Source organism: Oncorhynchus mykiss, chromosome 3, assembly GCF_057628025.1.
Source record: "Oncorhynchus mykiss isolate SJ-2025 chromosome 3, ASM5762802v1, whole genome shotgun sequence".
NCBI lineage: Eukaryota > Metazoa > Chordata > Actinopteri > Salmoniformes > Salmonidae > Oncorhynchus > Oncorhynchus mykiss.
This window is the reverse complement of record NC_143024.1, coordinates 40,438,793-40,464,191: the sequence shown is the minus strand read 5'-3', so window position 1 is coordinate 40,464,191 and position 25,399 is coordinate 40,438,793. Positions and strand designations below refer to the sequence as shown.

Genomic DNA, 25,399 nt, shown 5'->3' with positions numbered 1-25,399 from the left:
TTGACATGGAAGGCATTGCCAGTCTTGATCATATATTAGTCTTTTGATCAAACACTACTGAGCCAAACCAAACTGAGCTGGTTTATTTTCCATCCGCCATAGTTGCTGCAACCGTGTTGAAAAAGACAATGTGAAAAGAAACAGACAGCGCAGTACAGTTTGGGTCGGCAATATAGTGTGAACGGGGTACATGTGTCGGCTTGGCCAGAGGTGTGGACTCGAGTCACATGACTTGGACTCGAGACGGACCCAAATCACAATGATGACTTGAGACGCGACTTGATAGAAACTAAAACTTGAGACTTGGGAGCCCTAAGACTCTGGACTCGACTTAGAAATGATCTGGGCAGGTTGTCACTACTCACCATGCAGCATCGCACTTGAAATAAAACTGATTGGCTAGTGAAACGCACACTCGGCCCTCTGATTGGACCAGCAAGCTGTCAATCAACACAGGTCGGGTGGGGGCGGAGCATCAAGCAACAATTACTAGCATAGCTGGTATTACGGTATGTCAAAATTGCTTGGAATTGATAAGAGTTACAAACCTTGCATTAGGAATTTGTTGCTAAATTAATTATTACATAATCAAAATAATGAAAAGGGCTGTCTGGTAGCCTCAATAGATGGTCACAAAATCATGTGTCTGTAGGACTATAAAAAAGTTATTTCTGAACTAAGCATAGTTCTGAGATATTGAGCATCAGATTTCACATACTAGATATCAGAACCGTTTTGTAGTGAATAAGATTTTTTAAAAACCATTAAAAAGGTCCTCACCATAAAAAGGTACCTAAAGTACAGAGTATCAAAATTCTGCGACATTAGAAGATTATTTACCGTCTGCAACTGCAGATAGAACTTCATTACTCTGAAATGTCAATCTTTGTTCAGCCATAAGTTTGACACTTCTTCTATGTTCAGTTAAGAAACCTTTAGCTATTTGAATACATAAATTATAGAATAGCACTATTTTACCAAAATAGAAAATACATTTCTTAATGTATTATGATCAGACACATTACTGCTATCACTGAACAATGTGACAAATACTTGATTTTTAAAAAAACCTTTATTTAACTAGGCAAGTCAGTTAAGAACAAATTCTTATTTTCAATGACGGCCTAGAAACAGTGGGTTAACTGCCTTGTTCAGGGGCAGAACAACCGATTTTTACCTTGTCAGCTCGGGGATTCGATCTTGCAACCTTTCGGTTACTAGTCCAACGCTCTAACCACTAGGCTACCTGCCACCCCTTTAAAGATTTCTGACACCGCTTTTTGCTTGTGTGCCATTATTGCTGATTAGACTAGCCTAAAACATACAGTGCCTTGCAAAAGTATTCAACCCCCTTGGCTTTTTTTGATTTCATGTAATGGACATACACAAAATAGGCCAAACTGGTGAAGCAAAAAGTATTATTACCGGTTAAAAAAAAAAAAAAAAATATGAAAAGTGGTACGTGCATATGCATTCACCCCCTTTGCTATGAAGCTCCTAAATAAGATCTGGTGTAACCAATTATCCTCAGAAGTCACATAATTAGTTAAATAAAGCCCACCTGTGTGCAATCTAAGTGTCACATGATCTCAGTATATTAACACACACCTGTTCTGAAAGGCCCCAGAGTCTGCAACACCACTAACAAGCGGCACCATGAAGACCAAGGAGCTCTCCAAACAGGTCAGGGACAAAGTTGTGGAGAAGTACAGATCAGGGTCGAGTTATAAAAAAATATCCAAAACTTTGAACATCCCACGGAGCACCATTAAATGCATTATTAAAACAATTGAAAGAATATGGCACCACAACATACTTGCCAAGAGAGGGCCGCCCACCAAAACTCACAGACCAGGCAAGGAGGGCATTAATCAGAGGGGCAACAAAGACAAAGGACAACCCTGAAGGAGCTGCAAAGCTCCACAGCGGAGATTGAAGTATCTGTCCATAGGACCAGTTTAAGCCGTACACTCCACAGAGCTGGGCTTTAAGAAAGAGTGGCCAGAAAAAAGCCATTGCTTAAAGAAAAAAATAAGCAAACACGTTTGGTGTTTGCCAAAAGGCATGCAGGAGACTCCCCAAACATATGAAAGAAGGTACTCTGGTCAGATGAGACTAAAATTGAGCTTTTTGGCCATCAAGGAAAACACTGTCTGGCGCAAACCCAACTCCTCTCATCCCCCCGAGAATACCATTCCCACGGTGAAGCATGGTGGTGGCAGGATCATGCTGTGGGGATGTTTTTGCATCAGCAGGGACTGGGAAACTGGTCAGAATTGAAGGAATGATGGATGACACTAAATACAAGGAAATTCTTGAGGGAAACCTGTTTCAGTCTTCCAGAGATTTGCGACTGGGACGGAGGTTCACCTTCCAGCAGGACAATGACCCTAAGCATACTGCTAAAGCAACACTCAAGTGGTTTAAGGGGAAACATTTAAATGTCTTGGAATGGCCTAGTCAAAGCTCAGACCTCAATCCAATTGAGCATTTGTGGTATGACTTAAAGATTGCTGTACACCAGCAGAATCCATCTAACTTTAAGGAGATGGAGCAGTTTGCCTTAAAGCCACGGTCCTTAGAGGGAGATGGCAAAGACATGGGTTACTATTAACCTGGTATTGTTTGATTGGTCAATGGTAGTTGTTTTTAGGTTGAAAAGGTTACACCTCAGATGGTATCAATGAAATCAAGGTCTGTTCTCTCTCTTATCCTGTATCCAGTCCATGGAGGAAGGTTGTATGATCAATTCTCATTTCCTAGGCTTTAGATCTCTGGCCTAATGGGCATCTTTGTTCATGCTTTGTCTTGAAAGTTAAGATCTATATACTTGGACTAATGCTTGTAACTGAAGCTTTATGCCTCATTTTACAAAGTAATTAAATACACTTCTATTTAGAATTCCATTCTCAGACATTTCTTGATTGCCTTTTACTGTAACTCAACTGTAGTCTCTTGCATATAGCCATTTATCTTTTGGAGTAAGAGCCATATTTGAATAGGCTAATTGCGTCGTCTTGCTATGAGATGCACGGGAGGTACACAAAACAAAAATATAAATGAAACAATTTCAGACTTTACTGAGTTACAGTTCCTAAAAGGAAATCAGCCAATTGAAATAACTTCATTAGGACCTAGTCTATTGATTTCCCATGACTCGGGAATACAGATATGCATCTGTTGGTCACATATACCTTAAAAAAAGGTAGGGGTGTAGATCAGAAAACCACCATTTGCCTCATGCAGCGCGACATCTCCTTATCATAGAGTTGATCAGGCTATTGATTGTGGCCTGTGGAATGTTGTCCCACTCCTCTTCAATGGCTGTGAGAAGTTGTTGGATATTGGCGGGAATTGGAAGACGCTGTCGTAAATGTCAATCCAGAGCATACTCAATGGGTGACATGTCTGGTGAGTATGCAGGCCATGGAAGAACTGGAACATTTTCAGCTTCCAAGAATTGTGTACAGATCTTTGCGACATGAGGCCATGCATTATCATGCTGAAACACGATTTGATGGCGGCGGATGAATTTCACGACAATGGACCTCAATATCTTGCCAAGGTATCTCTGCGCATTCAAATTGCCATCAATAAAATGCAATTGTGTTCGTTGTTCGTAGGGTTGGAAAGGGTCAAAAACTTTCCGGGAAATGTCTGGAATTTTTTCCATGGGAAGTTAAGTTGGGGAATTTTGCTTAAATTCATCAACAACAAAAAAGTTATCTTATAACAGTGAACATTTTTTTGTGGGATACACAAGGCAATTGTGTAACTCTGTGTTGTCTGTTCACACTGCTATGCTTTATCTTGGCCAGGTTGCAGTTGCAAATGAGAACTTGTTCTCAACTAGCCTACCTGGTTAAATAAAGGTGAAATAAATAAAATTATAGGTCTTGTGGTATATTTTGGTTAAACTATCCCCAATTCAATGGAATTGCAACCCTCTGCATGCATAGTGAATTCTTCCATCATAGGTGCAGTGCACTCTTCCATCACATATACAGCTGATTCTCAAGATCTTGCACACTAATGAGATGCTATTGAGCCCACACTACTACACTGTCTGAGCCAAGGACGATATGCTTTCTGGTAAGTTTTAATTACAATACTGGGTGCTAAGTAGTAAATAGTAACCTACATACAGCAAGGTGTGTTTAATTTCTAACTTGTTTACAATTTCTGCTAGTTAGTTTTTTCTAGAAGAAAAAGAAACGCACACGTATTTAGGCGAGGTGCTGGCTAGCAGAGTAGAACTTGAAAATAAAGGAGAGCCGCACACTCTAGGAGCTCAGATGCAAAAATGTAATTACCAACGTTTCGACAGCCAAGCTGTCTTCATCAGGGTATAGTCATAAACACTGCGGGATGACTCGTTTATATAGTGTCAAAAGACACAGGTGTCTGTAATCATGGCCAAGAGTGGCCTAATATCATTGGTTAATTCTCAAATATTAAAATGGCATACAAAGAACAGCATACAAAAAAACAAATGGAGAGCATACAATCATAGATTCATTTTCGAATACACAAGCTTATAAAACAATTACAATGGCAAAGTCACAATAACGGCTTCAGATCAAAGTCTACGTTGAGACCGAAGGGAGCAAGGGTCTTTAAGTTAAAGATCCAGGCAGCCTCTCGTTTTAACAATAAATTATCAAGGTCACCCCCTCTCCTAGGGAGGGTGACATGTTTGATGCCAATATAAAAGAGACGATATCGAGTGGCCTGCCTCCAAAAAGTGGGCCGCAACTGGGTAAGTAAAGTTTTTACACCTAATGGTGCTACGATGCTCTGAGATACGTCCTTTTAATTCACGTTTTGTTTAACCCACAATTTTTACCACAAGGACAAGTTATAAGATAAATAACTGCCTTAGTGGAGCACGTAATAACACCTTTGATTGGGATCGATTTCCCTGTTTGTGGGTGTTTGAAGGATCTACATTTATAAGTGCCATTGCATTGAGCACAGCCATTACACTTGTAATTTCCATCCAGTAGGGGCGCAAATGGACGTTGTTCAGGAATATCTTGGGGTGGTAAATCAGAGTGTAACAATTGGTTTCTGCCCGGCGAGAATACGACCAAGGGAAGGTCCGAAAACACATTACCGAGACTATCATCGGATTCTAGAATGTGCCAATGTTTGTGAACGATTCCCTTAATTTGTTCAGAGCGCTTTGAATGGCGAGTAGTTAGAACGCAAGAATGCTTCTTTTTGAGGGACGGACCTTGAAAAAGGTCATGTTTTGTTTTGAATTTTCTCAATGGCAATATTAATCTGATCATTTTTGTACCCCCTCTCCTTGAACTTTCTTTGCGTCTCAGCTAGAGGTCGACCGATTAATCGGAATGGCCGATTAATTAGGGCCGATTTCAAGCTTTCATAACAATCGGAAATCGGTATTTCTGGGCGCTTTTTTTATACCTTTATGTAACTAGGCAAGTCAGTTAAGAACACATTCTTATTTTAGGAACGGTGGGAACGGTGGCCTAGGAACGGTGGGTTAACTGCCTCTTTCAGTGGCAGAACAACAGATTTTCACCTAGTCAGCTCGGGGGATCCAATCTTGCAACCTTACAGTTAACCTGTCCAACGTAATAACGACCTGCCTCTCTCTCGTTGCACTCCACAAGGAGACAGCCTGTTACGCGAATGCAGTAAGCCAAGGTAAGTTGCTAGCTAGCATTAAACTTATCTTATAAAAAACAATCATAATCACTAGTTAACTTCACATGGTTGATGATATTACTAGATATTATCTAGCGTGTCCTGCGTTGCATATAATCTGACTGAGCATACAAGCATCTAAGTATCTGACTGAGCGGTGGTAGGCAGAAGCAGGCGCGTAAACATTCATTCAAACAGCACTTTCGTGCGTTTTGCCAGCAGCTCTTCGGTGTGCGTCAAGGATTGTGCTGTTTATGACATCAAGCCTATCAACTCCCGAGATGAGGCTGGTGTAACCGAAGTGAAATGGCTAGCTAGTTAGCGCGCACTAATAGCGTTTCAAACGACACTCGCTCTGCGCCTTCTAGTAGTTGTTCCCCTTGCTCTGCATGGGTAACGCTGCTTCGATGGTGGCTGTTGTCGTTGTGTTGCTGGTTCGAGCCCAGGGAGGAGCGAGGAGAGGGACGGAAGCTATTCTGTTTCACTGGCAATACTAAAGTGCCTATAAGAACATCTAATAGTCAAAGGTTGATGAAATTCAAATGGTGTCGAGGGAAATAGACCTATAATTCCTATAATAACTACAACCTTCAACTTCTTACCTGGGAATATTGAAGACTCATGTTAAAAAGGAACCACCAGCTTTCATATGTTCTCATGTTCTTGTTCTTACATACATACATACATCTTACATGTTCTTACATAGCACATATTGCACTTTTACTTTCTCCTCCAACACTTTGTTTTTGCATTATTTAAACCAAATTGAACATGTTTCATTATTTATTTGAGGCTAAATAGATTTTGATGTATTATATTAAGTTAAAATAAGTGTTCATTCAGTATTATTGTTATTGTCATTATTTCAAAAGAGTAAAAACATAATTGTCCGATTAATCGGTATCGGCTTTTTTGGTCCTCCAATAATCAGTATTGAAAAATCATAATCGGTCAACCTCTAGTTTCAGGCATATTTCTGTCGAAATCTGATTGTTTTTTGCAAATTCTTTTGATTCAACAGAATTGGCTGTAGGGCAAACTATTTTTCAAGGGAAGTGGGTGACAACTGTCAGCCCTCAAACTGCTACGATCAGTAGGTTTCCTGTAAAGATCCGTGTATAGAACATTATTTTCACACAAGATCAGAAGATCAAGAAATCTGATACACGTCAAATCAGTTTGCATAGTAAATCTCAAATGTTCAAAACAGGAGTTAAGAAAAGCATGGAATGCCTGGAGCTGTTTTGCATCACCCCTCCATAGAACAAAAATAGTAGTTAGTAGTAGTTTTTTCTACCATGTGGGTTTTTAGCTTGCTTTGAGCCTGCTAACTGAGAAGTGTTAATTCACCTGTTTCCTTTTCATTTTAAAACATTGATCTTACAAAAGGAGTTGTTTAATCTGACTGCTTAACTATTTATCTGTACATGGTATTGTATTTGAGTTTTTTTTACTCATTTTTTTCTAATCTTTACAGGACAATGCCACAGGCACTATCTGATGTGTGGAGACATTTCACTGCAACTAACGTAGCAGGAAGAGCTGTGTACATTTGCAAATACTGTGTCAAATCATATGTGAAGAATGCAACAAAAATGCAGAATAATCTGGCCAAGTGCATAATGCTCCCTCAGTGATCACAACAAGCAACCTCTGACAAAAAGTCCCTCTACTTCTATTTGAGGTGAAAATGATGACTGGTTTACCTCTGATGCTCACAGGCAATGTGTATTGGAAGAGATTTCTAAATGTTCTTTGCCCAACATACGCCCCTCCGACCAGACATGCTTTATCTACTAATTTGCTGGATGCAGAGTTCAACAGAGTTCAAGTGAAGGTCAAGCAAATCATAGCAAAAGCAGACTGTATTGCAATCATCTCTTATAGGTGGTCGAATGTTCGTGGGCAAGGAATAATAAACTACATAATCTCCACCCCTCAACCAGTATGCTACAAGAGCACAGACAAGGGACAACCGACACACCAGTCTCAACATTGCAGATGAGCTGAAGGCAAATGAGCTGAAGGTATTTGCACTGGTGACAGACAATGCTGCGAACATGAAGGATACTTGGTCTAAAGTGGAGTGGAGTCACATCACACCCATTGGCTGTGCTGCTCATGCATTGAATCTGCTCCTCAAGGACATTGTGGCACTGAAAACAATGGATACACTCTACAAGAAAGCCAAGGAAATGGTTAGGTATGTGAAGGGTCATCAAGTTATAGCAGAATATCTACCTCACCAAGCAAAGTGAGAATAATAAGAGCACCACATTGAAGCTGCCCAGCAACACCTGTTGGGGTGGTGTTGTCATCATGTTTGACATTCTCCTGGAGGGGTCTCTCCAAGAAATGGCCATATCACAGTCTGCCGATATGGACAGCCCCATCAAGAGGATCCTCCTGGATGATATATTTTGGAAGAGAGTGGTAAGCAGCCTGAAACCTATAGCAGTAGCCACTGCACGGCTTGAGGGAGGCAAAGTAATGCATCAAAAAGCGTGAAGACTTCTGCCTGAAGCCCATACACGTTGCAGTGTACATGTTGGACCCCAAGCATCCTGGCAAGAGCATCCTGTCTGGTACAGTGATCAACAAGGCCTACAGTGTCATCACTACTGTGTCTCGCCACCTCGGCCTGGATGACGGCAAGGTCCTTGGCAGTCTGGCAAAGTATACTTCCAAGCAAGGGCTTTGGGATGGAGATGCAATATGGCAGTCGTCCCAACATATCTCATCGGCCACCTGGTGGAAGGGACTTTGTGGATCTGAGGCTCTTTTCCCGTTGCCCCCATAATCCTAAAAATCCTACCAACATCAGCTATCTCAGAGCGATCATTCAATATTCTTTATTTTGTTGTTCAGTGAAATCATCCCATGTTAAGAGTCAACTCATTTAATTAAAGTTCAATTTGTATTCTAAATATTTTTTTTTATTTCTATTGGAAGGATTTAATCATTTGCAATTATGTCTCCAATATGATATGGTAAATATATCCAATGCAAAAAACATCTACATTTAAATGGTATTAATATTAATTCCCATATATTTCCGTTAATTCCCACAGAAAGTTTCCACCTCTGAATATTCCCCAAAATGTGCAAACCTAGTTGTCCGTAGCTTATGCCTGCCCATACCACAACCCCATCGCCACCATGTTCACAATGTTGACATCAGCAAACTGCTCGCCCAAACACGACACCATACACGCCTCGTACTGTTGAAACGGGGACTCATCGCTGAAGAGCACACCTCTCCAGCATGCCAGTGGCCATCGAAGCTGAGCATTTGCCCACTGAAGTCGGTTATGGTAGATAAATTAACATGAAATTATCTGGTAACAGCTCTGGTGGACATTCCTGCAGTCAGCATGCCAATTGCACACTCCCTCAAAATTTGAGATGTATGGCATTGTGTTGTGACAAAACCGCACATTTAAGATTGGCCTTTAAAAGTGTGCAGGCCTTCTTGTTCTTTACTGGCTTTTTATTGTCCCCAGCACAAGGTGCACTGTGTAATGATCATGCCGTTTAATCAGCATCTTGATATGCCACACCTGTCAGGTGGATGGATTATTTTGGCAAAGGAGAAATGCTCACTAACAGGAATGTAAACACATTTGTGCACAATAGTTGAGCATATGGAACATTTCTGGAATCTTTTATTTCAGCTCAATGAAACATGGGACCAACACTTTACGTGTTGCATTGTTATTTTTGTCAGTGTAATACGCATACACGATAATTATTACCCCCCTACACGTGCATTTGTCTCAGGATAGAGTAAAGGGATCTCTTACCGTGACCCAGGTAGGGATAAGGTCACACTTGTTGAGCACGAAGATCAGATGCTTCCACGGCTTCTCCTTCCTCATGTAGGTCTCGATGCTCTGCGAGCGCGTACGCATGGGGTCGCGGGCATCCAGCACCTGTATGATGACATCTGACGAGTCTATCACCTGTGGGTTAAGGAGTGATATTGAGAGAGGAAGGCAGAGTCAGGGTTTGGGCATAACCAGGAGTGAGAGAGTTCGTAGCTGAGCTAAACTCATCTCGAATCAGTATATTTCAGAAACATTTTTTTCAGTGAAGTAAAAGCGTAAGCATGACTGTCACTGTGGTCCATTTTTCCTCTATGGCAGTGACTGAGGCTGCATGTCTGCAAAGCCTAGTCAGACTGGCCTGCTTGCTCACGTATCCAACCCCATCACTGCCTGCACACCCCAGCACTGCCTGCACACCCCAGCTCGCCATCACAACTAAATAACATTTTAAAACTGATAGAGGTGCACAGAAAGAAAGGAGAGAGAAAAGCAGCTGTGTAGACTAATGGCTTGTTAGGGATGCGGAGAGCTGCTCACAGCCGTCACACGTGATATTATTGGATGACGCATTCTGCTATGACATATCGGACATCACGTTCTGACCTTTGATATTCTATTTGTAGGAAGCGTAGGGATGCATTCTGTAATTCATTTCGATATGAGAAACATAGTGGCAAGTTTGCATCCCTGATACCTGCACCGTACGCAGTTTCTATTAGGAAATATCAAGGTAAACTAAAATAAACTAAAATAAACATTCCTAGATCAGATAGAAAGATGCTGTACCTTGTAGAGTTCTCCCCAAAAGCCTCTTCGACTGGCCCTTCTTGAAGATCTCTTCACAAGCCTCCTCTCTGTGTGTAGATAACATACAGTGCAACAGGTGCCACACCCAAACAATAACCACAGACTGGAACTGCACGTGGTCCAACATACAGTCTAAAGCTAGGCTATATTATCAAAACAAAGAAAATGGAGTATCAATCATGGAATTGGGGTAGTAGTAAATAGAAAACGCATAGTAGTTATTGGTATACCTGAAAAAGCCCAGTACGTTTGGAAGGCATTGTCAGTCAAAGTGACATCAGTGACAGTAGCCAGTGACAAAATTAACACGCGCTACTGCACTCACCTGACCCCATCGTCCTCTGTGACCAAGTCGCGGTCCTTCTCAGTGCTGTAGGTCTGTACCGAGACCTCAGCCTGTTCTGCCAGGTCCTTCATGTCTCCCACCATCAGGTTGGGTCGTTTACGCTGCGCCTTGGGCCCGAACGTGGTCTCAAAGCCCTCGGTGTCCAGGATGTGTACCTTAGAGTTCTGCAGAAGATGGTGGCCAAGGGGAGGAGACGGGGAGAGATAATTTAGACAAAATTGTTTGACAGACTGCACTGGTTAGATAACAGGAGGAGAAACAGGGGCTTTTGCAATCTATTTGAGAGGCCATTCTATCGCAGCTGCTTCCTGAGAGAAGCAGCAGGAGGGACACATTAGGAAGACAGACAGGGGGAAGACTTGACGATAGATGTGAAAGATGGATGTGGAAATGTGGGACGATAGATGCGATTATGTCTGTGCTGTACTCTCTTATTATGGTCCTCAAATGGGTGTCTGAGCTCTATAACCATTAGCGTCCTCAAAATGTCTGCAAGTTGTTCAGCTGCCTTACAGACAAACCACAACCCAGGGGGGCTGGAGAAGAGCAGTTCTGTGCTCGCCCAACAGATTTACGGCCGCCTGCGTTGTATCACAGAGTGTGGGTTTGTAATGCCGCAATGCAATGCAAAATAAATGCATCCGGTAAAGCAACAGTGCTCTCTCTCCCTCGTGCGAAGAAACAAGCAGAATAAAAACCCAACGGCTTGGAGGGGGTTACAGTTGGAACACAACTCTTGGGTGGAACAGTAGTGGAGAGAAAGCACAGTGATGTAGAATTCCATGTGTGTTCCGTGTGAGGTATAGGTTAGGTTGTAATTAGTTGGAGCAAACTGCAAAGCTTTATGCGACGGAGCTGGTGGCCATGTTCCAGGGGTTCCACCAATAAACAACGGCGGAGAACAAACACAGCACCTCAAGTATGCAGTGAAACTGTCAATAAACTGCATCGTCTGAGCCAGATCTGATTAGGAGTTAAATTATCCTCCGACACAACCGTAAAAGGTAGCCTTAGTCCTATTGCAACACGGAGAGAGAGAGAAAACAAACAAACAGTTTATGGATCTCGTCAAAAGCAACGATGTTTAAGATTTCAGCTTCACCTTGACCATCCGCCAGGATGTTTTGGAGGTTGTTCTTTCTAAAACGATGTGTCCATCACCTCCAGTTTCATTCTTCCACCCCTTCTGGTCTTGTTTTGAAGTGTTCTAATGCTAAGCCTGGCTTTTTAAATTCAAATCTAACAGTAAATGACAAAAAAAACTCCAAATACGTGCTACCGACTGAAGACAGAAACTATGGTGAAAACATCACCATAAAATAGAATAAGAGACCTGACAAAGACCTTGGCGAGAATACTCAGCCAACAAACGGTGAAGATCAGGAACAGATCAGAAGACAGAGAACCAGAATTGACATCCAATTAAAAATTATTTATGCAACGTATCTGGACTTGCTCACATTCCTTTGGCATGGGGCTCAATTCCCTAAATGGCGTAAGACATAAAATGGCAAGAGGAAGGAGGAGTGGGGAAAGGAGGGAGAGTAAAAAAAGAAAAAAAAAAGGAAAAGGCCATTCATTTCCAACAGCTTTGAGCGTCTTGAAAGGTCTTGCACGCATATGGAGCTATTTAGAGGGAAAAGAACACAGAAAAACTCACTCAACAACAATGTTCAGAGAGAACATGAAGAACTGGACAGAAGTATTGTTTGTAGTCTTTTGGGCGTTTTTTTATTTTTTATAGCTAGGTCGAAAATGGACAATAAGTCATATTGTGATAAATTTGACCATGTTGCTCAATAACAAATACAAGAACATTCACTGCACATTAGTGGCAGTCGATGATTAAAAAAGCTATTATTTCATGCAGCATATACAGGGAATGCATGACTAATATTTTGATATGAAACCTGTCAAAATAAGATCCAGAATGATCTGATTTATTTTTGGCTCTTCAGAGAATTTGATGACATCTTTGTTCATATTGGCCTATAAGCTATATTATTCACATCCTGAGGAAGTGCAAAACATTTTGCTAGATTGATAACTCAAATTATTTTTGTGTTTATATATAGCCATGCAGGATCATTTATTAATCCATCAGTTAAATGTAGGCTAATGTCCTACAACAAAACTTTCCAGCGCCAGGCGTAGCCTACTTGATGTAACTGAAAGAGTAATAGCTTAAAAAAAAAAAAAAATTATTTTTTTTTTTTTTAAACTGTAATTTGCCTGCAGTAACACTTTCGTCAATGGTCATATGGTTGTGCTTCTCAGAATGCATCTCTCCCTCCACCATGCGCATATCTCACACAGCAGCCGGCCGCGAAACAGGGACAGGCAGATACTTTCATAGCAGGAATCAACATAATGCATAGGCTATTACGGTTGAGAAAATAATGGTTTTAGAGCAATCTACAGGAACATTGTGTAGCAAAATCACCCGGGGGCACAAAGTTGGCCAACTACATCGAACTCTCTCTTGCAAAGCACAACTCGATACAGGCAGGTTGGATCATTGTGAAGCGGAGCAAAACGAGCGGAATAGGCCAGTTGGAGAGGAAGAGCCCACCTGACCTGTCAACCTGTGCATTTTTCACCTCACAAATACAGCCTGGTTAAACCGGAATGAACGCTCAGTCTGGTGTAACCAGGCTCTAAGAAATAGGCTGCCTGAGGAAAACCATGTAATGATTTTACAATAAGTTAACTGACTTTCAGCATAAAAAAAGGGCACTCAACTTGCACTGCACTGACTCAGATGACTGGTTCAAATAAAAGAATAAGATGATAGTTGGAGTTGCATTGTTAGATTTCAGTGAAGCCTTTAATTTTATTGATCATAAATTGTTATTGAAAAAAACTCACTTGCTATGGCTTTACATCACATGGTTGCAGAGTTATTTATCCAACAGAACCTAGAGTGTTCTAACGTCAGATACAGTATATATACAAAAGTATGTGGACACCCCTTGAAATTAGTGGATTTGGCCATTTCAGCCTCACCATTGCTGACAGGTGTATAAAATACGAGCACACCGCTATGCAATCTCCATAGACAAATACACGGCCCTACTGAAGAGCTCAATGACTTTCAATGTGGCACCGCCATAGGGAAATCTTAATGCTACAGCATAAAATGACATTCTAGACGATTCTGGGCTTCGAACTTTGTGGCAACAGTTTGGAGAAGGCCCTTTCTTGCTTCAGCATGACAATGCCCCGGTGCGCAAAGCCAGGTCTTTACAGAACTAGTTTGTCGAGATCAGTGTGGAAGAACTTGACTGGCCTGTACAGAGCCCTGACCTCAACACCATCGAACACCTTTGGAATGAAATGGAACGCCGACTGCGAGCCAGGCCTAATCAGCCAACATTAGCGCCCAATCTCACTAAATGCTCAAAGCTGAAAGTCCTTGCAGCAATGTTCCAATATCTAAGTGGAAAGCCTTCCCAGAAGAGTGGAAAATGTCATAGCAGCAAAGCGTAGACCATGTTAATGCCCATGATTTTGGAATGAGCTGTTCGACGAGCAGGTGTCCACATACTTTTGGTCATTATGCATCTATTTTTCTTTTACAAATGATTTGGCACAAAGCTATAATGACTGTATGTACAGTGCCTTGCGAAAGTATTCGGCCCCATTGAACTTTGCGACCTTTTGCCACATTTCAGGTTTCAAACATAAAGATATAAAACCGTATTTTTTTGTGAAGATTCAACAACAAGTGGGACACAATCATGAAGTGGAACGACATTTATTGGATATTTCAAACTTTTTTAACAAATCAAAAACTGAAAAATTGGGCGTGCAAAATTATTCAGCCCCTTTACTTTCAGTGCAGCAAACTCTCTCCAGAAGTTCAGTGAGGATTTCTGAATGATCCAATGTTGACCTAAATGACTAATGATGATAAATACAATCCACCTGTGTGTAATCAAGTCTCCGTATAAATGCACCTGCACTGTGATAGTCTCAGAGGTCCGTCAAAAGCGCAGAGGGCATCATGAAGAACAAGGAACACACCAGGCAGGTCCGAGATACTGTTGTGAAGAAGTTTAAAGCCGGATTTGGATACAAAAAGATTTCCCAAGCTTTAAACATCCCAAGGAGCACTGTGCAAGCGATAATATTGAAATGGAGGAGTATCAGACCACTGCAAATCTACCAAGACCTGGCCGTCCCTCTAAACTTTCAGCTCATACAAGGAGAAGACTGATCAGAGATGCAGCCAAGAGGCCCATGATCACTCTGGATGAACTGCAGAGATCTACAGCTGAGGTGGGAGACTCTGTCCATAGGACAACAATCAGTCGTATATTGCACAAATCTGGCCTTTATGGAAGAGTGGCAAGAAGAAAGCCATTTCTTAAAGATTTCCATAAAAAGTGTCGTTTAAAGTTTGCCACAAGCCACCTGGGAGACACCAAACATGTGGAAGAAGGTGCTCTGGTCAGATGAAACCAAAATTGAACTTTTTGGCAACAATGCAAAACGTTATGTTTGGCGTAAAAGCAACACAGCTGAACACACCATCCCCACTGTCAAACATGGTGGTGGCAGCATCATGGTTTGGGCCTGCTTTTCTTCAGCAGGGACAGGGAAGATGGTTAAAATTGATGGGAAGATGGATGGAGCCAAATACAGGACCATTCTGGAAGAAAACCTGATGGAGTCTGCAAAAGACCTGAGACTGGGACAGAGATTTGTCTTCCAACAAGACAATGATCCAAAACATAAAGCAAAATCTACAATGGAATGGTTCAAAAATAAACATATCCAGGTGTTAGAATGGCCAAGTCAAAGTCCAGACCTGAATCCAATCGAGAATCTGTGGAAAGAACTGAAAACTGCTGTTCACAAATGCTCTCCATCCAACCTCACTGAGCTCGAGCTGTTTTGCAAGGAGGAATGGGAAAAATGTCAGTCTCTCGGTGTGCAAAACTGATAGAGACATACCCCAAGCGACTTACAGCTGTAATCGCAGCAAAAGGTGGCGCTACAAAGTATTAACTTAAGGGGGCTGAATAATTTTGCACGCCCAATTTTTCAGTTTTTGATTTGTTAAAAAAGTTTGAAATATCCAATAAATGTCGTTCCACTTCATGATTGTGTCCCACTTGTTGTTGATTCTTCACAAAAAAATACAGTTTTATATCTTTATGTTTGAAGCCTGAAATGTGGCAAAAGGTCGCAAAGTTCAAGGGGGCCGAATACTTTCGCAAGGCACTGTAGATGAGTCCACACGATACATTTCAGCAACCAAAGCCAGAGGGCTCACTGAAATTCTAAATAAGGAGCAGTCAGCATCAGAATGGGTGATTCATAATAAACTTGTCTTTACTATATTAAAACAAAAAGCATTGTATTTGGTTCAAAATATTCCCGAAGATCTAAACTGGAGTTGTACATAAAGGTGTGACCATAGAGCAAGTTGAGGAAGCTAAACTCCTAGGTATTACATTGGATGGTCAAGTGATATTGACAAAGTCGTGGTGAAGATGGGGAGGGTTATGTCTGTTATAAAAAGATGTTCTGCGTTTGACACAAATCAACGGTACTAGTTGTTCAGGCTCTGCTCCCAGCTTGATTACTGTCCGGTAATAGGGTCAAGTGCAGGAGAGAAAGACCTAGCAAAGCTGCAGCTGGCTCAAAACAGAGCAGCACGCCTTGCCCTTAACTGTACATACAGAACTAAAATCGACAACATGCATGCCAGTCTTTCTTGGTTGAGGGTTGATGAGCGATTAACTGCTTCTGATCTACTTTTTATAAGAAATATTACTGACGAAAGGTCGACTTATTCTGATATTTCAACGGCGATTATTCAAGGACCAAAAAAAGCCGATACCGATTAAAATTGGACGATTAATATTTATATATACAGTTGAATTCGGATTTTACATACACAGCCAGGTGGCCCAAACTGCTGCATATACCCTGGCTCTGACTCTGCTTGCACTGAACGTAAGAGAAGCGACAATTTCCCGAGTTAATATTGCCTGTTAGAGTCATTAAAACTCATTCTTCAACCACTCCACACATTTCTTGTTAACAAACTCGTTTTGGCAAGTCTGTTAGGGCATCTACTGTGTGCATGACAAGTAATTTTTCCAACAATTGTTTACAGACATATTATCACAATTCCAGTGGATCAGAAGTTTACGTACACTAAGTTAACTGTGCCTTAAACAGCTTGTAAAATTCCAATAAATTATGTCATAGCTTTAGAAGCTTCTGAATGGCTAATTCACACCATTTGAGTCAATTGGAGGTGTACCTGTGGATGTATTTCAAGGCTTACTTTCAAACTCAGTGCCTCTTTGCTTGACTTCAAGGGAAAATCAAAATAAATCAGCCAAGGCCTCAGAAAAAAAACTGTAGGCCTCCACAAGTCCGGTTCATCCTTGTGAGCAATTTCCAAATGCCTGAAGGCACCACGTTCATCTGTACAAACAATGGTACGCAAGTATAAACACCATGGGACCACGCAGCCATCATACCGCTCAGGAAGGAGATGCGTTCGGTCTCCTAAAGATGAACGTACTTTGGTGCGAAAAGTGCAAACCAATCCCAGAACAGCAGCAAAGGACCTTGTGAAGATACTGGAGGAAACAGGTACAAATGTATCTATATCCACAGTAAAACAAGTCCTATATCGACATAACCTGAAAGGCCGCTCAGCAATGAAGAAGCCACTGCTCCAAAACCGCCATAAAAAAAAGCCAGACTACGATTTGCAACTGCACATCAGGGCAAAGATTGTACTTTTTGGAGAAATGTCCTATTGTCTGATAAAACAAAAATAGAACTGTTTGGCCATAATGACCATCATTATGTTTGGAGGAAAAAGGACGAGGCTTGCAAAGAACACCATCCCAACTGTGAAGCACAGGGGTGGCAGCATCATGTTGTGGTGGTGCTTTGCTGCAGGAGAGACTGGTGCACTTCACAAAATAGATGGCATCATGAGGATGGAAAATTATGTGGATATATTGAAGCAACATCTCTAAACATCAGTCAGGAAGTTCAAGCTTAATCACAAATGGGTCTTGATCACAATGATCCCAAGCATACTTTCAAAGTTGTGGCAAAATGGCTTGAGGACAACAAAGTCAAGGTATTGGAGTGGCCATCACAAAGCCCTGACCTCAAGCCTATGGAAAAATTAAAAAGTGTGTGTGAGCAAAGACTTATTATGGGAAGCTTATGGAAGGCTACCCAAAACATTTGACCCAGGTTAAACAAACAATGTAAAGGCAATGCTACCAAATACTAATTGGGTGTATGTAAACTTCTGACCCACTGGGAATGTGATGAAAGAAATTAAAGCTGAAATAAATCATTCGCTCTACTATTATTCTGACATTTCACATTCTTAAAATAAAAAGTGGTGATTCTAACTGACCTAAGACAGGGAATTTTTACTAGGATATAAATGTCAGGAATTGTGGAAAAACTAAGTTTAAATGTATTTGGCTAAGATGTATGTAAACTTCGACTTCAACTGCATGTATTTGTAATAATGACAATTACAACATTTTTTACTTAATATAATACATCAATAAATTTAATTTAATCTCAAATAAATAATGAAACATGTTCAATTTGGTTTAAATAATGCAAAAACAGTGTTGGAGAAGAAAGTAAAAGTGCAATATGTGCAATGTAAAAAAAGCTAACGTTGAAGTTCCTTGCTCAGAACATGAGAACATATGAAAGCCGGTAGTTCCTTTTAACATGAGTCGTCAATATTCCCAGTTAATAAGTTTTAGGTTGTAGTTATAGGAATTATGACACGTTGACTATTTATCTCTATACCATTTGTATTTCATATACCATTGACTATTGGATGTTCTTATAGGCACTTTCGTATTGCCATCACCCGCTTGAAGTCATAAAGAGCTCTGTGAATCAAGTAATTGCTAAGAGCTGCTGGCAAACGCAGTAAAGTGCTGTTGGAATTAAGCCTGCTGCTGCCTACCACCGCTCAGTCAGACTGCTCTATCAAATCATAGATTTATTGATAATAAACACACAGAAATACAATCCTTGGTCATTAATATGGTCATATCCGGAAACGATCATTTTGAAAACAAAATGTTTATTCTTTCAGTGAAATACGGAACCGTTCCGTATTTCATCAAAGGGATGGCAACACTATGTCGAAATATTGCTGTTACATTGAAGGTTGTGCAATGTTATGTCATAAATAAGTAAAAATCTGGCAAATTAATTCTGGTCCTTGTTGGGAAGAAATGGTCTTCCCACAGTTCACAACGAGCCAGGTGGCCCAAACTGCTGCATATACCCTGACTCTGCTTGCACTGAACACAAGAGAAGCGACAATTTCCCTAGTTAATATTGCCTGCTAACATGAATGTCCTTAACTAAATATGCAGGTATTGATTTTCAAAAGGCATGGGTACATTTGTGCAACGAATGTGCTTTTTTCGCGATTGCGCTTTTGTTAAATTGTCATCCGTTTGGCGAAGTTGAAGTAGGCTGTGATTCGTTGATAAATTAACAGGCAACGCATTGATTATATGCAATGCAAGACAAGCTAATTAACCTAGTAATATCAACCATGTGGAGTTAACTAGTGATTATGTGAAGATTGTTTTTTATAAGATACATTTTTTATTTTAAATTTTACCTTTATTTAACTAGGCAAGTCAGTTAAGAACAAATTCTTATTTTCAATGACGGCCTAGGAACAGTGTTCAGGGGCAGAACGACAGATTTGTACCTTGTCAGCACGGGGGTTTGAACTTGCAACCTTCCAGTTACTAGCCCAATGCTCTAACCACTAGGCTACCCTTCCGCCCCTAATGCTAGCTAGCAACTTACCTTGGCTCCTTGCAGCCACAACGTCATTTTGATGCTGCACTTGCGTAACAGGTGGTCAGCCTGCCATGCAGTCACCTCGTGGATTGCGATGTAAATCGGCATCCAAAAAGGCTGATTACCGATTGTTATGAGTAATTGGCATGGCCGATTCAAGTTATCGGTCGACCTCTAGTCTAGTCCTCTAGTCTAATCCAATAACATTCAGCTCACATACCCCACAAAACATGCCAACAAGGGTTTCTTCAAAAACGAATTCACTGCAACGCACAGTTTTATACAGAGCCATGATCGCATGGAACTCCCTTCTCCAATTATTCAAGCAAAACTACCTAAAAACAGATTAAAAAGCAACTCATGGAACAGCGGGGACAGTGAGGAGCCTCTTTTTTTTAAAGTATTGTTTGTATAATGTTGTATTTAAAATGTGTGTGACTTGTCTATCAGTGTTTTGAGTTTGTGGACCCCAGGAAGAATAGCTGCTGCTTCTGCAAAAGCTAATAGGGATCCAAATAAATAAAAATTCATGTTCATATCACACAAGACAGACCGCTACAGCTTTGCCAGATGGGACAATATTGAATAACATTGCGTGAGATCGAACACAATTGACACTCCCCGTAGTCAAAAACATCACCACCACAAATATGAAAGCACACAGTGTGGAGAGTGCCGTCTGCTCAGCATCAAGTAGCCAACTCCACCCCAGTATTGAGTCACTTGGTGTCCTAATTTAACCGGGGTCGTATTCATTAGGCACAGAAGACTAAAAGTCCTGAACCACTTTTAGTTTTCAGTCGCAAAACATTTTGCTACAGTGGGCTAATGTAGCACGGTCTACCGAAACGTTGGTACTTTTCGATACTAAAAACATGAACGGTTTGATACTAGAATTTGTTACTTTCGGCACTTGTGTCAAATGTGTCTCAAGTCATATACGGATTGAGAGGAGCTAGTCTGTCTAGTAATTTGTCTGAATCTTTTCAAGGGGGACAGTAGTAAGATAGCCAGACTACTTGCGCATGCAGCAGACACAGGGCAAGCCACATTTGAGAAGCAAGCGGGAGAGAGAAAATGCCAACAACAAGGCTTCTTCAAACTAAAACATAACTCCACGCCCCCATGTTGTTGACGAAACGGTCTCCAGAAGTGAACTATGGGAATACTTTGCGTACAGAGCAGATGAGGGCCAGCCAACAGAAACAACTAAGCACAAGGTGCTACAAAGCAGTGCAAGGAAGGTTTATTCCAAAATGACAAACAATTTTTTAGAGTGGAGAAAAAGTATGTGAACCCTTTAGAATTACCTGGATTTCTGCATAAATTGGTCATAAAACGTGATCTGATCTTCATCTAAGTCACAACAATAGACAAACAGTCTGCTTAAACTAAAAACACAAACAATTATAATTTGTCATGTCTTTATTGAACACACAGTGTAAACATTCACAGTGTAGGTTGGAAAAAGTATGTGAAACCTTGGATTTAATAACAGGTTGACCCTTCTTTGGCGTTTTCCGTAGTTGTGGAACAGACCTGCACAACGATCAGGAGGAATTTTAAACCATTCCGTTTTACAAAACTCTTTCAGTTCAGCAATATTCTTAGGATGTCTGGCGTGAACCACTCGAGGTCATGCCACAGCATCTCAATTGGGTTGAGGTCAGAACTGACTGGGCCACTCCAGAAGGCATTGTTGATCTGTTGTTGATTTACTTCTGTCTTTTGGGTTGTTGTCGTGTTGCATCACCTAACTTCTATTGAGCTTCAATTGGAGGACAGATAGCCTTACATTGTCCTGCAAAATGTCTTAATAACATTTTAAATTATTTTTTCCGGTCGATAATAGCAAGCTGTCCAGGATCTGAGGCATCAAAGCAGCCCAAAACCATGATGCTCCCTCCACCATACTTTACAGTTGGGATGAGGTTTTGATGTTGGTGTGTTGTGCCTTTTTTCCCTCCAAACAACACAACCGCAGTTTAATCTGTCCACAGAATTGTTCCAGTAGCGCTGTGGAACATCCAGGTGCTCTTTTCCGAACTTCAGACGTGCAGCAATGTTGATTTTGGACAGCAGTGGCTTCTTCCATGGTGTCCCCCAATGAAAACCATTATTGTTTAGTGTTTTACGTACTGTAGACTCGTCAACAGAGATGTTAGCATTTCTGTAAGTCTTTAGCTGACACTCTAGGATTCTTCCTAACCTCATTGTGCCTTCTGCGCTGTGCTCTCACAATCATCTTTGCAGGACGGCCACTCCTAGGAAGAGTAGCAACAGTGCTGAAATTTGTCCATTTACAGACAATTTGTCTTACCGTGGACATTCTTTCAGAGATACTTTTGTAACCCTTTCCATCTTTATGGAAGGCAACCATTATTAATCTTAGGTCTTCGGAGTTATTTTGTCCGAGGTTCACATCAGGCAATACTTCTCGTGAATAGCACACTCAAATTTTGTGAGTTTTTCTTTAACGGGGCAGGGCAACTCTAACCAAAATCTCCAATCTCGTCTCATTGATTCGACTCCAGGTTCATTGACTCCAATTAGCTTTTGGAGAAGTCATTAGCCTAGGGGTTCACATTTTTCCCAACCTACACTATGAATGTTTAAATTATGTATTCAATATAGACCAGACAAATACAATTTGTGTGTTATTAGTTTAAGCACAATGAGTTTGTCTATTGTGACTTAGATGAAGATCAGATCAAATTTGATGTCAAATTTATGCAGAAACCCAGATAATTCCAAAAGGTTCATACTTTTTCTTGCCACTGTACACAGAACATTTGCATTGTAATGTTATTCTACTAGCAACTAAATTTGAATGACTTGAGTGAGAATGACGAACATACAGTACCAGTCAAAAGTTGACACACCTACTCATTCAAGTGTTTTTCTTTATTTTTACCATTTTCTACATCAAAACTATGAAATAACATACGGAATCATTTAGTAACCAAAATAGATTATTCAAAGTAGCCACCCTTTGCCTTGATGACAGCTTTGCACACTCTTGGCATTCTCTCAAATAGCTTCATGAGGTAGTCACCTGAAATGCATTTCAATTAACAGGTGTGTCTTGTTAAAAGTTGATTTGTGGAATTTCTTTCCTTCTTAATGCGTTTGAGCCAATCAGTTGAGTTGTGGCAAGATAAAGGGGGTATACAGAAGATGGCCCTATTTGGTAAAAGACCAAGTCCATATTATGGCAAGAACAGCTCAAATAAGCAAAGAGAAACGACAGTCCATCATTACTTTAAGACATGAAGATAAGTCAATCCAGAAAATGTCAAGAACTTTGAAAGTGTCTTCAAGTGCAGTCTCAAAAATCATCAGGCGCTATGATGAAACTGGCTCTCATGAGGACCGCCATGACTGCTGCAGAGGTTAAGGTCATTAGAGTTACCAGCCTCAGAAATTGCAGACCAAATAAATGCTTATTGAGTTCAAGTAACATCAACTGTTCACTGGCTAATTGACCAAGAAGGAGTGATGAAGTGCTGCATCAGATGACCTGGCCTTCACAATCACCCAACCTGATCCCAATTGAGATGGTTTGGGATGAGTTGGACCACAAAGTGACGGAAAAGCAGTGCTCAGCATACTCCTTCAAGACTGTTGGAAAAGCATTCCTCATGAAGCTGATTGAGAAAATGCCAAGAGTGTGCAAAGCTGTCAAAGGCAAAGGGTGGCTACTTTGAAGAATCTAAAATATATTTAGATTTGTAGTAACCAAAAAAGTGTTAAACATGATTCCATGTGTTATTTCATAGTTTTGAAGTCTTCACTATTTTTCTACAATGTAGAAAATAGTCAAAATAACTCTTGGGGGTAATTAATATGGAGTTTTATTTTTTGAAAGAAATTGAATATATTAGTTTAGATGTTGTACTAAATATGGGTTAAATAAAAAATTAAAACTAGCTATCAACATATTGTTCAATGTTAAAAATAAATAAAGGCCAGTGGTTATTCTGTGACATTTTTTGCAAATGTATCGTTTCAGTGTCCTGATAAACCTGGTATCAATGTCAAAATGCTGATATTGTGACAACACCAGTGTGCTCAAATGAATGTGTCCCTGCTTGGTACTCACGTGTGCTTTGACCCTGGTATCAATGTCAAAATGCTGATATTGTGACAACACCAGTGTGCTCAAATGAATGTGTCCCTGCTTGGTACTCACGTGTGCTTTGACCCTGGTATCAATGTCAAAATGCTGATATTGTGACAACACCAGTGTGCTCAAATGAATGTGTCCCTGCTTGGTACTCACGTGTGCTTTGACTCTGTCGTGCAGGAGGGACATGGGCAGCCAGCTCTGTTTCATTACCACGCGATATGGGTCCTTCTTCACCGCACCCATCTCATCCTGAAACTTCTGTAGGGATGACTGCTTGATGACCCGAGTGTTTGCTGAAACAGTGGAGACCAGAGGGGAAGAATTAACCAGTGTGTGAGAAAGTTGAGGCTGCCATCTTCTCTCCATACACAGATATTTAAAAAAGGCATAAAACAGATTTATTCTTACAAATCAAGAGTTTGCTAGACATTATTGACAAGAACTCCACCATTCTGTATACAGTTTCAACTTGCTTCAACTAGCCAATCAATCGTTAGACAAATTGCCATTATACCTCTCAAATCAATAATAAAAACAGAGCCAAGAGAATTTGTGGATTAACTTGAGACAGTGTGGCAATTGCAGTTAACAGCACTACTCACCAAACCATTTGATGTTGGGCTCCACTCTGGCCTGTGTCCCATCAGCCACAGTGGACTGGTACGACAAACGCTTGATCACCTGGCCTCTGTTGTTGCTAATGGCAGAGGAAATAGTCAGCGGCCACAAAAGCAGGTGCATGGAAATTATATTACAGTCAAATATATTACAACACAATCATTTATTTTTTTTATGAAGAGGAGCTACATATAGAATACCAGGAACTGGTGTGGTTGATCTGGGTAAAGTGTCAACTGCTGACCTGAGAGTTACATTAGCATTAAAGGAAAGAGTTCATATGGAAGTGTCACATGTTTTCTCTCCACCATTTACCATCTCTGCTTTTGTCTGTACATATTCAGACGCCTGACAGATGCCCGGTCCCTCATGCTGTTGCCTGAACCTGCAGGAGTCTTTGGTCGGTCTGTAAAAGGTAGAGTCGTAAGGTTATGGTGATATATGCCACACAATGTTAGAGATTATAGGTGTGTGGTGGTATTTTGGGTTAATTAATTGTCAGAACAATATTGGAAATCCATATAAGAAGTGTAGTTCTCAATTGTGTTATGGAAGTTATGTTGTGTTTTTGGCAAAGGTTTAACAGAATGTGTAGCTAAATTAGCTAGTTACTGAACTAATTATGTCAGTGCCAAACATATTGTATACGTTTCCATTTCTAGCTAACACAAATGTCACATATGGACCAAATATGTCTGTGTTGTTAGACGAAACAGACAGATCTATCAGAGAGAAAGTCTATCGCGTTAGCTAGCTAACATTAGCTGTAAACAAACAGTAACGTTACATAGAGCATGGACTGTAACATACCAGGATTACTGCTGGCCGCCGATGTGTTTATCGTGCTTTCCCCCTTGGACCGTGGCTTCACCATCTTGACAGGTTGTTTGACACACGTAGAAAACACTCAAAATGTCAAGTTATAGCTTCAACTTCCAGTCCCGCAGATTCCGGATGGACGTCATCAGAGAGCGACAATACATGTGTTCTTTATTATTATTTTGTTTATTTTTTAATATATATATATATATATATATATATATATATATAAAACTATACAAACAGGCAATGATATGCTAAGGGGTAAAACAAATTACAGATTATACAAGGACCTTAAAATATACACACATATTGATTGTTTTAGCAGCTTTC

At 40.7% G+C, this 25,399-nt stretch overlaps 1 protein-coding gene across 1 annotated transcript in view; it reads right to left on the bottom strand.

The window, feature by feature from the left end:
* The window catches only part of LOC110517275 (nucleolar GTP-binding protein 2-like), a 39,071-nt gene extending 13,894 nt beyond the window's left edge, over window positions 1-25,177 (bottom strand). The window contains 8 exon segments of the mRNA XM_090229270.1: window positions 9,480-9,638; window positions 10,290-10,307; window positions 10,309-10,357; window positions 10,636-10,820; window positions 23,783-23,922; window positions 24,232-24,326; window positions 24,563-24,653; window positions 25,058-25,177. Of these exon segments, the coding sequence (XP_090085396.1) occupies window positions 9,480-9,638; window positions 10,290-10,307; window positions 10,309-10,357; window positions 10,636-10,820; window positions 23,783-23,922; window positions 24,232-24,326; window positions 24,563-24,653; window positions 25,058-25,121 (801 nt within the window). The 5' untranslated portion in view covers window positions 25,122-25,177.
* Between the last annotated feature and the right edge of the window lie 222 nt (window positions 25,178-25,399).